The 11,701-nt window shown below is 41.4% G+C and overlaps 1 protein-coding gene across 2 annotated transcripts; it reads left to right on the top strand.

The window, feature by feature from the left end:
* Positions 1 to 7,158: 7,158 nt before the first annotated feature.
* On the top strand, positions 7,159 to 10,538 carry ATP5MC3 (ATP synthase membrane subunit c locus 3). 2 transcript variants are annotated; one of them, XM_040069764.2, is made up of 5 exons: positions 7,159 to 7,194; positions 7,276 to 7,353; positions 8,334 to 8,411; positions 8,755 to 8,948; positions 10,295 to 10,538. In XM_040069764.2, exons 2-5 carry the CDS (start codon positions 7,315 to 7,317, stop codon positions 10,407 to 10,409), a joined length of 426 nt encoding a protein of 141 aa, XP_039925698.1. In that variant the 5' UTR covers positions 7,159 to 7,194; positions 7,276 to 7,314; the 3' UTR covers positions 10,410 to 10,538. The 2 variants fall into 2 exon arrangements, with proteins under 2 accessions (XP_039925698.1, XP_039925699.1); XM_040069765.2 differs by having other exon boundaries at positions 7,175 to 7,353.
* The last annotated feature ends 1,163 nt before the right edge of the window (positions 10,539 to 11,701 follow it).

The raw sequence follows: 11,701 nt of genomic DNA, 5'->3' as shown, positions 1-11,701 counted from the left end.
AATGGAATATCTAAGAGTCAGAAATTATGACTGGAAACACATGGCTGGAAATTATGTACCCTGAATCTTATTTTGTTCCAAACAGTATTTTCTGAGGCAAAATATTCCTTTGCTTAACTACAAAGTTATATTTTAAAATTTGAGCATAGCAGGCTGTTGAGTTGAGGCTTATGAAGATGTTTTGCTTTTTCCTAAGCTATTTCTAGCCTTTATACAATACAGTGTAATTCTGCTAACACAAGTAATCTGTTCAGGAGGCAAAACAGGAGTCAAGATACAATATACTAAAATGATACTAATGTGCTACATATAATATATCAATATAATGTATCTTACATAGAGTATTGTATAGACTAGTAAGCAGTATGAATGTTGTTGTACATATGTGCCATTTTACAAATGGGTGGGGGCAGAATATGCCTTACACAAAAATCTGTTGAGAACCCAGAAAGGAAAAAGCTGTGGTGCAAAAGGCAATGCTCTATCATTCTCTCCTCAGAATATACTACAGACACGAAGCAGTGAAAAGGCACCTGAAAAAAGCAGCCCAGCTCTGGTAAACTTGCGCAGTTCGTTGTCCCAGCTTTGATGCAGTAAGCTGTTAAGTCTGCTCCAAGTATATAACAGCCTATGGCTCACTCCTGTGAACAAGGTGCAGAGCATTCATTCTCCACGTGCACAATTCCAAGCACTGTGCCAAACTCTAAGAGAAATACAGTAGACATTTGTTGATTTTTTTTTTTTAATAATACCCACAAGCATCTACAGATGTGATCCCATGTAATGAAGCATGTGGCCTTAAGCTGGAATTATTTGCAAACAGCAGGATCTCCTGGCAAGAGAGATGGCACTTGCTGTGTTATGAAAGCTGTCCCTCTAAAACCATGTTTGGTTAGCACCTATGCCCTGTTGAAATTGGCATAGATAATTCTGAGTGGGAAAAATGCCAACACGACAGATGGGAATGAATACAGGCATGCCAGAGAACCAGGACGTTCATTGAGTCTGAGTATTAGGGACAGAGTCCTTTCCAAGAATTTAGAAACGGCAGGCTGTCCAGGGTTTCTCTGCTATAGGTATGAAACGTGAGAATATATGATCTCTTTTGTGACTATGAGCAAAACCAACTATAGTCATTTAAAAATAGCTCATCTGAGCCATACAAAGCATGACAGTAGGCAGCTGAATTAGAGCAACTTTTTCTCTGGATTCAGAATGGCACCAGGTCCTAGAGGGCAGAACCTGTGCACCAGAGTGAAAAGGATTCCACAGGTTTTCTGCTAAGTGGTTCAGACTGAAAAGCTTTCAGATTATGATGAATATTGTTCATTTGTACACTGCCTTTCAGGCTGTGAGCCCAAAGAAATTTGCAGGCGTATGAGAATCTAAACTCAGCTGAGAGGTGTGTCATTTACAATTAAGCAGATGAATCTTGCATGTTTTAATGGGCTGTAGTCCCATCTCCCCTCCAACCAGGGATCATCAACTGGAAGTAGAGCCTCTGTGAAGAAGGGAAGGCAAAGTCCTTCTGCTGCAGTCCTGTGTACCTGGCTTTTGTTCTCTTCATGGCACAAATAGCCATAACAGATAAGTTATCCAAAACACAAATTTAGTCTCCAAACAAGGTTTACTAATTCCTGTGGGTTTTTTCCGAGCACTGAACAGCTACATTTCCTATTTCTCTTTTCAGATTATGAACAGCCAAAATATATTACCCGAAAATACTTGCCTAGGATCATTTATATAATTCTGGGAAACAGGAAAAACAACAAATCTAAGAAAAATGCTTAATTATTTATGTTTAAAAACTAAGACTCTGTTGTTGGTGTTTTCCCTGCACAAAAAGCCTGTACTGCCAGAAGAGCCCACTAAGAAAACATTCCTTCATTTTGGATTTCTTCAACTTCGGCTATGAAAATTTATGGAAAAGAACTTCCGAAAAACTTCTGAAAAAATGTCTCTAATTTAGTAAAACCCTTGGCTGTCTGCGCTGTGTATTATAAGAAAGGTGATAAAACTGGATTGCTCATGTTGTGCTCTAACCAGTGAAAACAATAGTGTCAGCTTACAGCTGAACTTTTTTTTCTGTTCAAAAGGTGTTTAGTACTGTTAGTAGCATAAAAAGCATTGCTGAATTTATTTTCATTTAATCCAGTGATATTTTGTAATGTAGAAATCCACATATGTGTTATCCCATGTGACCATTTGAACTGACTGACCTTTTCGGGTATGGGCTGTTTTTTGCAACACAGCCTTGAGGAATATCATGAGTCATTGGAGTAAGAAAACTTCATTAAATGAGTTTATGTTCTAAAGTAATACATGAAGAGGTATATTTATCCTAAATGTTCTAATCTTCTGTGCATTTATAAAAATTACTTTGATTAAACATCAGTGGGTTGTTTTATTACAGCTTTTCCTCAAAAATCAATTCCCAGAAAATATTGGGTACATACATAATAATATTTTTTAAACACATGAGAGTTCACACTGAATGTGGCAATCCTGACACACAGTGCAATAGATGTGAAGCATAAAGTGAAACTATTAATGAACATGACATTTCCTTCCACTTTAAGTTACATTGCAAAGGTTAATGGTTGGACTCAATAATTTCTGAAGTCTTTTCCAACTTAAAAAATTCTATGATTGTATGAAATACAAGTTACATTAAAACAGGGAATCATAATTTCATAGACAAAATCTTAGCTGACATATAAAATTAATTTAAAAAGTACAATCCACAAAGTGGATTGTCTTCCACCTTGTGACATTCTGGGTTTTACAAAAGGCTAGGTGTATTTTTAATGTTTGCACTGTTGTACAGCATCATAAAAATAACCAGTAGAACCTGAATGCTAGACAATAGGGATTGTTATCCAGAGGGAAAACATCTCTACCAGTCTTTTCTGGCAAGGTTCCTCAGAGCCTTGATGTCACTTCCCACCAGAATCCAATAGCTTGGATAAAGATGAGTACGCCTCTTTTCCATGCTGAATTTCTGCTGAAGCAGAATGTTTTTCCTCTTGACAACATCCCCTTTTGACATATAGAGGCTATGGTGTAGCAGACCCTACTTATATAATCACTGTGATAGTTAAGCCAGATCTTAAAGATCCAAAAATTACATGATAAGTATTATCATGATTTCCCATTCAAATTGCATGAATGTTCTCAACAGTTCTCACACATTCCAAATCTTGCCTAGTGTGAATATAGTATGATGTTTGGTATGGTATGTGGCTAATGTCATCCATTTCTAGGACTCAGGTGTTAAAATAATCAATGGTCTGTTGAGCATTCTGCTCAACAGCCTAAATTAGCTCTACTTTTTAATTGCATCCTGCTCTCCATTGAAAGAAGCCATTGAGACTATAAAAAAAAAAATTTAGAAAAAAAAAATTGCTTGGGTAAGTACTCTCAGGGTCAAAGATCGCTGAAGAGGCAGTTTCTCCCGTTCCCTTGTAAAGGAGAAGCTTAAATTTTTGAGAAAAATCTTTATTGTCTATATTTCTATGAAGCATCTCTTATAATCCAGCCAACTCTGCAATTAAAACAACATTCCTTATGTCAAAGTTGGCCAACTACTAATAATCAGTAGGTAAACAGGTATTAAAATAGTGCTACCAAGAGAGTTTCTCCTTAATGCAGAGCCATCTGATAACGGCTTTATTCCCTCTTCCCAGAGCAAAAATTGTTTCAATACTCTGGAGCGTGTTAATTCTGCTCTCTCTATATATTATTTCCACAAGCCATTGCTCCAGTTCTATGAGTCCTGAATGGGAAGATTCAACCACACAGCTGTGAATGGAAGAGGTAGAACTGAAACATGGCCCAGGCTCTCAAAAGCATTGAAAACCCCTGACTTTTTAAATCAATATCAATCAATGCCCTGCAAAGTACATCATAAATCTGGATGTTCAAGAGAGCTAACCTTGAGGTAATACACCTTAAGTTTTAAAATATTTCACAAACATTAGGATAATGTCAGGAGGCCTTTGATCCAATTTCATGCTTTGGGGGTCTTCCAACAATTAAGAGTTATTGGAATATATTGGTTTTCTAGGCACATCTCCTCTTCAAAACAGATTTTAAAAAAAAAAGACTAGTGTGAGTGTGTGACATGTTTTGAGGTAATAATCCTCTGCTGGGAGATAAAATTTAACCTGAAGGAATAGGTTTCGATCTAGAAGCAGAACATTTTATTTAGGCTTTGGACAATGGGATTTCTCTTAACTAGCCAGGATTTCTCCTTCAGCAAATACAGAACATTCAGATATAGACATTCACCTTTTATTAAGTTATTCATAATAAATGTTGAATTCTAGCAGAACTTCCAGTGCAAAGCACTCAGGACATGCTCATTTATTTAGCATTGCACAGGATTGTTCAACTGAACCAGTGTGCAACTACCATCATCTGTCTGTACCTGGAAGAAAACCAACCCATATCTATCAGGCAGGCTTATGGGTATTGTGCCCAGTTACCTTATTACCTGCTCTCTGGACAGATGTGAGGCTTGATAGCACCAGAAAAATGCCATTTATATTCAACATCCATTCTGATGATAATTGTGTGTGGTAACATTCAGAGCCTGATATGTGTAGATATTTTCACTCATTTCAAGGTTATAAAGTGAAAACTCATGTCACTGTAGAACTGATGCACTGTATGGTGAATGTAGGAAATGAACTGCTTGGCAGTGAGGGTGAAACAGATGTTGCTTCTCTAAAAATAAGGACAGAAAGACTAGGAGAAGCTTTAAGGGTCCAGGAGAAGTTTTTAGAAATCTTGGAAAAATTGGCATGACCCTTTGTCTTTCCCTTCTGGGAAAGGAGAAGGCCATACTGGTGGAACCACAGCTAGTGATCACTTGCTGTTCTTACTGCCCTGACACAAACCTGGCTTGGCAGCAGGGAATTGTAAGGCCACAGGAGCTGTGGGAGAGGACTGGGCCGGCTCTTCAGGCACCACGTATTGCAAACATCTGCACTCTATCTTCCTTGCCGGAGGCAAAATGGGGAGGAAACATCTTCTGGCAACTTTGGGTACTGCCCACAGGCATAACTAGTCCTGACACGGAGAGACAATTGGAAAACTGGGAACCTGCTCTAAAAGACTTTCAGAAATGTGGTGGGCAACTACAAATTACACTGTCTTTAGTGCACTGATGCTCTTCCTTGGTGACCTACCAGCAGGTCAGCCACAGGACAGGAAATGGTGTGAGATTAACACGCATTTATTTATGAAGGTCTGCTTGAATTAAACTCAGCCTGGCCCCCAGAGATCAGTAACAGCTCTTCAAAATCCTCCTGAAAGGAACAGCTGAGCTGGATTCAAAATACAGTATCAGATGTTATGTCTTAAAAGCAACAATAAACCAGTGCTTAACAGTGTTTTTGACACTTCACAACAAATGGCTTATGAACACACTTTTTACAAAACATTCTGGGGTGGGAACTGTGAAAGAAGAGGGTTTCTATTTAATGTGGTTTTGAATCCATGTGACTTTGTGCTGTGTGTACACAGAAGTGTAATTTCCACTTTCTTCTCCATTCATGAGAGCTGGGGGAAGATTTGTTTCATGCCTGGAGGTCCCAAGGAGAAAGCACATCTCCAACTGCTGCTCTTCCTTCCATGAAGAAGGAAATTTCTTTGTTGCAGACACCCTGCTGGCTGCTGTGCTTCCTAAGGTGAAGTACCTATCTTCAGAAATAGGATACTCTGAATGTCACTGAATGTACAGCAGCATGTCCCATTGAAGTCATCCCAATGCTACACATTAGCTTTGCTTTGTGGTTTTATTCATGGTGATGGGAATACTTATTCCCAAAATAGCATATGGATTGAATTTTTTTTTATTTTTGGGTGAAAAGTTCTGCCTAACCTCTAAAAGGTTTTGCCATTGATACTTATTTCTTAGTGCTTGTCTATGAAAGAACCATGTGGCAGATGCTGCAGATCTGCCCATGCAGATCTAAAAGATGTAAGATGTGAAAAGAAAAAAAACAAAAACAAAACAAAAACAAACAAACAAAAACCCACCCCAAACCCACTGGCTTATAACCTTTTTTGTTGGCCTTTACAGACTGACTTTTTACTGCTCTATTACTAAGACTCTGGATGCACACTGGAACCAAACCAAGCTTGCTGCTGGATTGAGGCAGGAGGCTGGAAAATTCAAATTGTACTGCTGTACCTTTGGACCTACAACTGAGTACACTTTCCCTGTACCTAAGGATCAGAAGACACTGCGCTGTAGGTTATAAAAGCAACATTATGGTGAACGTTGGTATGTAGCTGTTGAAAGCACCTATTGATCATGTTTGTTTGGGGAGATGTTCAAGTTGCTGATACGGAGCATGTGTCAGCTTTGTGGCACCTGTGGTTTAACCAGTGACAGCAACATCAATTGTCCTGTGTCTGCAGGAGCCCAGCAGCCATCCTGAGACTGTTCCCATCCCTAAATACAGCACACACAGCCCCTTACTTGGTCCGTTGGAGATCGTTTGCAGCACACGATTTTAGAATGCTTTTATGGCAGATTGCATCAAATGAAAATCGTACGACTTAAATAAATGTTTCCCAGAGTTTTACTCACTGCGTCGATTTTTCAGCATCTTTACTAGTTGGCACTAATACCACGTGCCATAGCAAATGACCATAAAAACAACGATCCCGTTATCAAATGAAAAACATCAAAGCACACGTAAGCGATTAAAACGGGAATCTCGGGAACACATGCTCAGCTCAGTGAAGATAATCCTATTTCGGTTAATCTTGATTTAAAAGGATTCTTTCGTTACTTGGGCGTGACTCTGCTCATCGTGCAGAAATGACTAATTGAACAGTAGGGGCTTTTTGCACCCAGCAGGCATCCTCGGCCGCGTCCCGCGTCCCTGCCGTGAGGCGAGCCGCGGGGAGGGGACGCGCACCCCGACACCTCGACAATGACGCCGCCACTGACAGCGCCCTCACGGCGCCACCCTCAGGGCGGAACCGCCCCGCGCGCGCCCGGCGCGCTGCGCCTGCGCGGGAAAGCGGCGCGCGCCCCACGCCCCCCGCCGCCGCCAATGGCGCCGGCACAAAGTGACCTTGGCCGCGCCCCGCCCCTTCCGCCGCCCGGCCCCGCCGCGCCTGCGCACAGCCGGCCCCGCCCGCCCCCCCCGTCGGCCCGAGCGCGGCACCGCAGCGGTGAGAGCCGCGCCGCTCGCGCCATCCGCGCCCATCGCCGCCCCCGCCCGCCGCACCCTCACCCTCTCCCTCTCTCCGCAGAGACGCCGGATCGCGATCCCCGGGACGCCGCCCGCTAAGATGTTCGCCTGCGCCAAGCTCGCCACTTCGCCCTCCCTGGTGAGTGGGGGTGCGCGGGGGCCGCCTGCGCCTCCTCACCCACCCCGTCCCTGTCGGCGGCGGGGTCGGCGACGGTCGCGGGGCGATGGCGGGTCGGGCGGGCCGCCGAGCGCCGCGGCGGCGCCCTGGGACGAGCCCGTACCGAGCGCTGCCCGCCCGAGAGCGAAGGGGTGGGGGTGGGGGTCGGGCGGACTGCGGCAGGGCCGCGTTCTCCTTCCTGCCTCCTTGGCGCGGCCGGGGACCCGTGCCAAGGTGAGGGGCCTTCGCACACGGGCGGCGAAGGAGGGGGAGGTCAGCGCAGCCAGCAGCTCCTGGGCCTACTGCGCTCCGTGCCTCGCTGTAGGTCAAACTCCAGCCTGTTGCTTGTCCCGTGCAAGGCCGGGATTTTTTGCCCTTGCGGAGATACGAGGCTGTCCTGCATGAAAACGCCTTCCGTGGTGTGCAGAAGGTCTCATTTTGCATGGTCCAGGCCCAGGTTTCCCCTGCAGGAAGAGCTTTGTGCAAGAGCCGATATGACCTTAGACTGCTGGGAGTCCAAGGACACATGCAGGCCGCTTGTGAAAAAGGATTCATTCATTTGTGCCTCACTAAATTCAAAAGTCTAGGTTACACCTGTGCATTTAACAACTTTGAAATTCATTTTGATGGCTTTTATTTATTCAGTTCAAAATGCATTTCACTGCCTCCTGGTCGGTCGGGCATGTTTGTCGCTGTTTTGCTCTGTTTTCTGTCAGCATAATGCATGTATATGTTCGCTGAACGGTGGGGCTATTTACAGTATATCTCCTGAAAACTGCTGTCAGATTGCATGGCAGTGCTTGCTTCTGTATCTTTATTGTGTATTCAGCTGTTCAGATTGCTGTCTTTTAAGGAAGACAAATGGCTTACTAGCTAAGAGTCTTATTATCTTACAGACTATTGCGTGGAACAGCCGTGATCGAATGTTTCTTTTTTTTATAGTTTTTTTCCTCCTCTTACAGATCCGTGCTGGATCAAGAGTCTTGTACAGACCAATTTCGGCGTCTGTGTTGTCTAGGCCAGAAGTCAAGAATGGAGAGGTACCTTATAAACAAAATTCTGTATCTTCCTAAATTACCTGGTGAGCCTAAACGTCCTCAACCTAGAGTTCACTTGTACTAACTCAAATACCTATAGTGTGAAACTTGCTTTAAGTCAAACACCTAATAATACTTGTTGCTGTCTTGCTGTTTCCCCTGAGAAGTCTTTGACATTTAAAGTTGATACTTTCATGTGGAACAGGTAACAGTCCAAAGTTTATGACTGAAGTCTCATCACTCTGAAGTAGACATCGGATCTAATACAACTTTTAAAACTGCATAATAACACTATTACATGAACTTTTGTCTGAATATAATGCTTTTTCATGTTTTGTTTTCTTAGGGCAAGTCAACAGTTAACGGGGCCCAAAATACTGTCTCCCGAGTAGCGCTTAGAGAATTCCAGACTAGTGCTATCAGCAGGGACATTGACACTGCTGCCAAATTCATTGGTGCTGGTGCAGCCACAGTAGGTGTGGCTGGTTCTGGTGCTGGTATTGGAACAGTCTTCGGTAGTCTAATCATTGGTTATGCCAGGTAATCAATCTCTTCCTTTAAAAACTCTTTAATTGTATGCAGATATATCTTGAGGCAGCTGAACTGTGGAAAAGATAATGGCACTGTAATAAATTCTGTTAATGATTAGTGTTACTGATACACATGGCTGAAGAGAATCATATGAAACTGTACCATATTCATCAGGATGGCTCTGTTGTTAATTCAGAACTTTGTACACTCTTCCTGGAGGAGAGCCATGAAAGAAATTGCATCACTAGGCTTGGTTGGTCTTTGGGTCCTGAAGTCCAGTGTTTGAGCATTCAGTTCCAGAACCGAATTAGAAATCCAGCCTGTGTTCTTTCCCATGTAAGATGAAAAGTCCTGAAGAAAAACAGTCTGAGAACTGGTAATAAGGAATGAGAGTCCCTATGCTTTAGTCTTCATAGTCATGAATCATGGCTTAGGAATGGATGCCTGATTTCCTTTCCTAATACATTCAGATTTGCATCTCAGAATATGCAGTCATTTTAGCAAAAAAGTTATCATTCCTTTCAGAAATCTGAAGGAGGCAAGGGTGAGGATTTTGTAGCAGAGATAACCTTTCAGGTAATTTTACAGCATTCCTGTAATAGAAGTGGTTCTCATGGCATCACGGAAGAGCAGAATTATTACAGGCATAAAAGAGGTTTCATGTTCTTCACTATTTTTTCAACCAGTTAAGTGTTAATTCTTAATAAAGATTTTTAAGCCTTATTGAAGACAAGGAAGTTCACCTTCCACTTGAAGAAACAGGTGTTTTCCATACAAAATTGATATATCAGGTTTTGAATTTGGCATGAACATGTCAACAAGAGGTTGTAGAACATTGCTTCATAGTTCTGTGTTAGAGATTTTCTCCTCTCACTTCTTTAAGGCTTATTCGTTGCACTTTTTCAAGAAACTGCTGCATTTTTTCCCTTTTTTTTTTTTTTTTTCTATACTCTTAAGTGGTTTCAGTTCCTGTATTTGCCTTGAGAGCTGCTTAAAGCATGATACACATGAAATTCCTTGGAGTATAGTTCTCATGTCACATAAACAAAATAAATTTCTAAAGGCTAGTGCTGATAGTTTCCGCATGGGAGGATGTAGAGAAGTCAATTTCAAAAGATTACATGAGTGTAGTCAGAAAAACTGTTCATTTGGAAAACCCTTAACCATCTACATAACCTGAGACTAGTCTTAATTGCCAACTAATTTGCCTTCAGTGAAATACTTGCAAAAACACTGCTTGGATTTATTGGATTTTCCTGTTTCAGAATCAGTAGCAAGGAACTGTGAGGTTAAACTGCATGAAAAACATATTAATTGTAAGGATAAAAAGGTCTTACACCTTCTCTTTCTTTTAGAAATCCTTCTCTGAAGCAGCAGCTGTTCTCATATGCTATCCTGGGATTCGCCCTGTCTGAAGCTATGGGTCTCTTCTGCCTGATGGTTGCTTTCTTGATCCTATTTGCCATGTGAATGGAGATCTGCCTGTAATATTGGCATTGGAATGTAACTGCATTTTATGGGACTCCCAAAATGTTGGTGTCATGGAAATTGATGCTATTTCCAAAGTCATTTCATTAAAGATGACAACTTTAACTGTCAGCTTGTTGCCTTCATTTATTGTCTTACTCACTAGGATATCTGAAAGATGGCATTTTGTAATTCAGCCTCCATGGATTACTCCTGATAATGACATTGCATAGAACCCTTCTGTCAAACATTTTATTTATTAAAATTAACGTAGCATATACTTGAAAGATCAGAGGACACAGATATTTAAGTGTGAAAGGCTGTACTGTTGGCCTTGTTCCTTCACTTGTGTTTTTGGTTTTTCCAAGCTAGCTGACACACACATTCTGGTGCCTCTGGATAGAAGGAGCCAAACATAAATCCATGAAAGGGTTAGGAAACTTCCTTGTATCAGTTTTCAAGTACACAGGATATTTTGATTACCACGGTAGGTTTTCCACTTGGATCTAACCAGCGTCCCCACTGAGCTAAATGAACAACTGCTTTAGTATGGTCCAAGGCATGGACATATTTTATATAGTTACTGGATTTTTGCCATCACCTAATACAAAGAGAACTTCCAGCTTTCCAGTTTTGTAGTCAGCATTGCATTATCTTGCATGTTCTTTTAGAAGCATTAGGAATAAAGCATTTTGATTAAAATACACAGCTACAGTATCTGCCTTCGCTCCTCTTGTGGCAGGCTAAATACATTTTTGGTGTCATCTATTCTTGGAGGAAAACACTGTGCCACTATACTTACCTGGTGGGGGGTTGATAGCATCTCAGACTTTATCCACAATATTAAATAATCAGATCATATAACAAATACAAGCTGAACTTTGTAAGAATGTAAGCCAAGCTTATTAAATATTTTGTCACTTTAATATTTTGTCATTGTTGGGTAATTAACTGAATTAAATATAGGGAACTTTATTGGAGAAAATGGAGAAATTATTAATGATCCAGATAAGTGCAATGTGTGGGTAAGATTTTGTTTTAAATTAAAAAGTACCAAGTGGGTATTCAAAGAGATATGGTTCAGTGGACTTTAGTCCACTTGAGTTTATGGTGGACTTTGCAGTGTTAACAGTTGGACTTAATGATCTTAAAGGTCTAAAACGTTTCCTTAAAGGTATTTCCCAACCTAAATGATTGTAGAATTTATGTAGCAAAATTCTAGAACCTAGCATGAGAAATAACTTTCCCTACATGTTTTTAGTAGAAAACAAGTAATCTAATGCAGTGAATGTTCT

The sequence above is a fragment of the Hirundo rustica genome, chromosome 7 (genome assembly GCF_015227805.2).
Source record: "Hirundo rustica isolate bHirRus1 chromosome 7, bHirRus1.pri.v3, whole genome shotgun sequence".
In the NCBI taxonomy this organism is placed as follows: domain Eukaryota; kingdom Metazoa; phylum Chordata; class Aves; order Passeriformes; family Hirundinidae; genus Hirundo; species Hirundo rustica.
This window is presented reverse-complemented; position numbering and strand designations above follow the sequence as displayed.

What these genes read in the sequence shown, in the direction of transcription:
- ATP5MC3 (XM_040069764.2), top strand. Translation starts at nt 7,315, where the DNA reads ATGTTCGCCTGCGCCAAGCTCGCCACTTCGCCCTCCCTG. An exon ending in TCGCCACTTCGCCCTCCCTG is followed by an intron (nt 7,354 to 8,333) that starts GTGAGTGGGGGT and finishes CTCCTCTTACAG; the next exon opens with ATCCGTGCTGGATCAAGAGT. An exon ending in CTAATCATTGGTTATGCCAG is followed by an intron (nt 8,949 to 10,294) that starts GTAATCAATCTC and finishes TCTTTCTTTTAG; the next exon opens with AAATCCTTCTCTGAAGCAGC.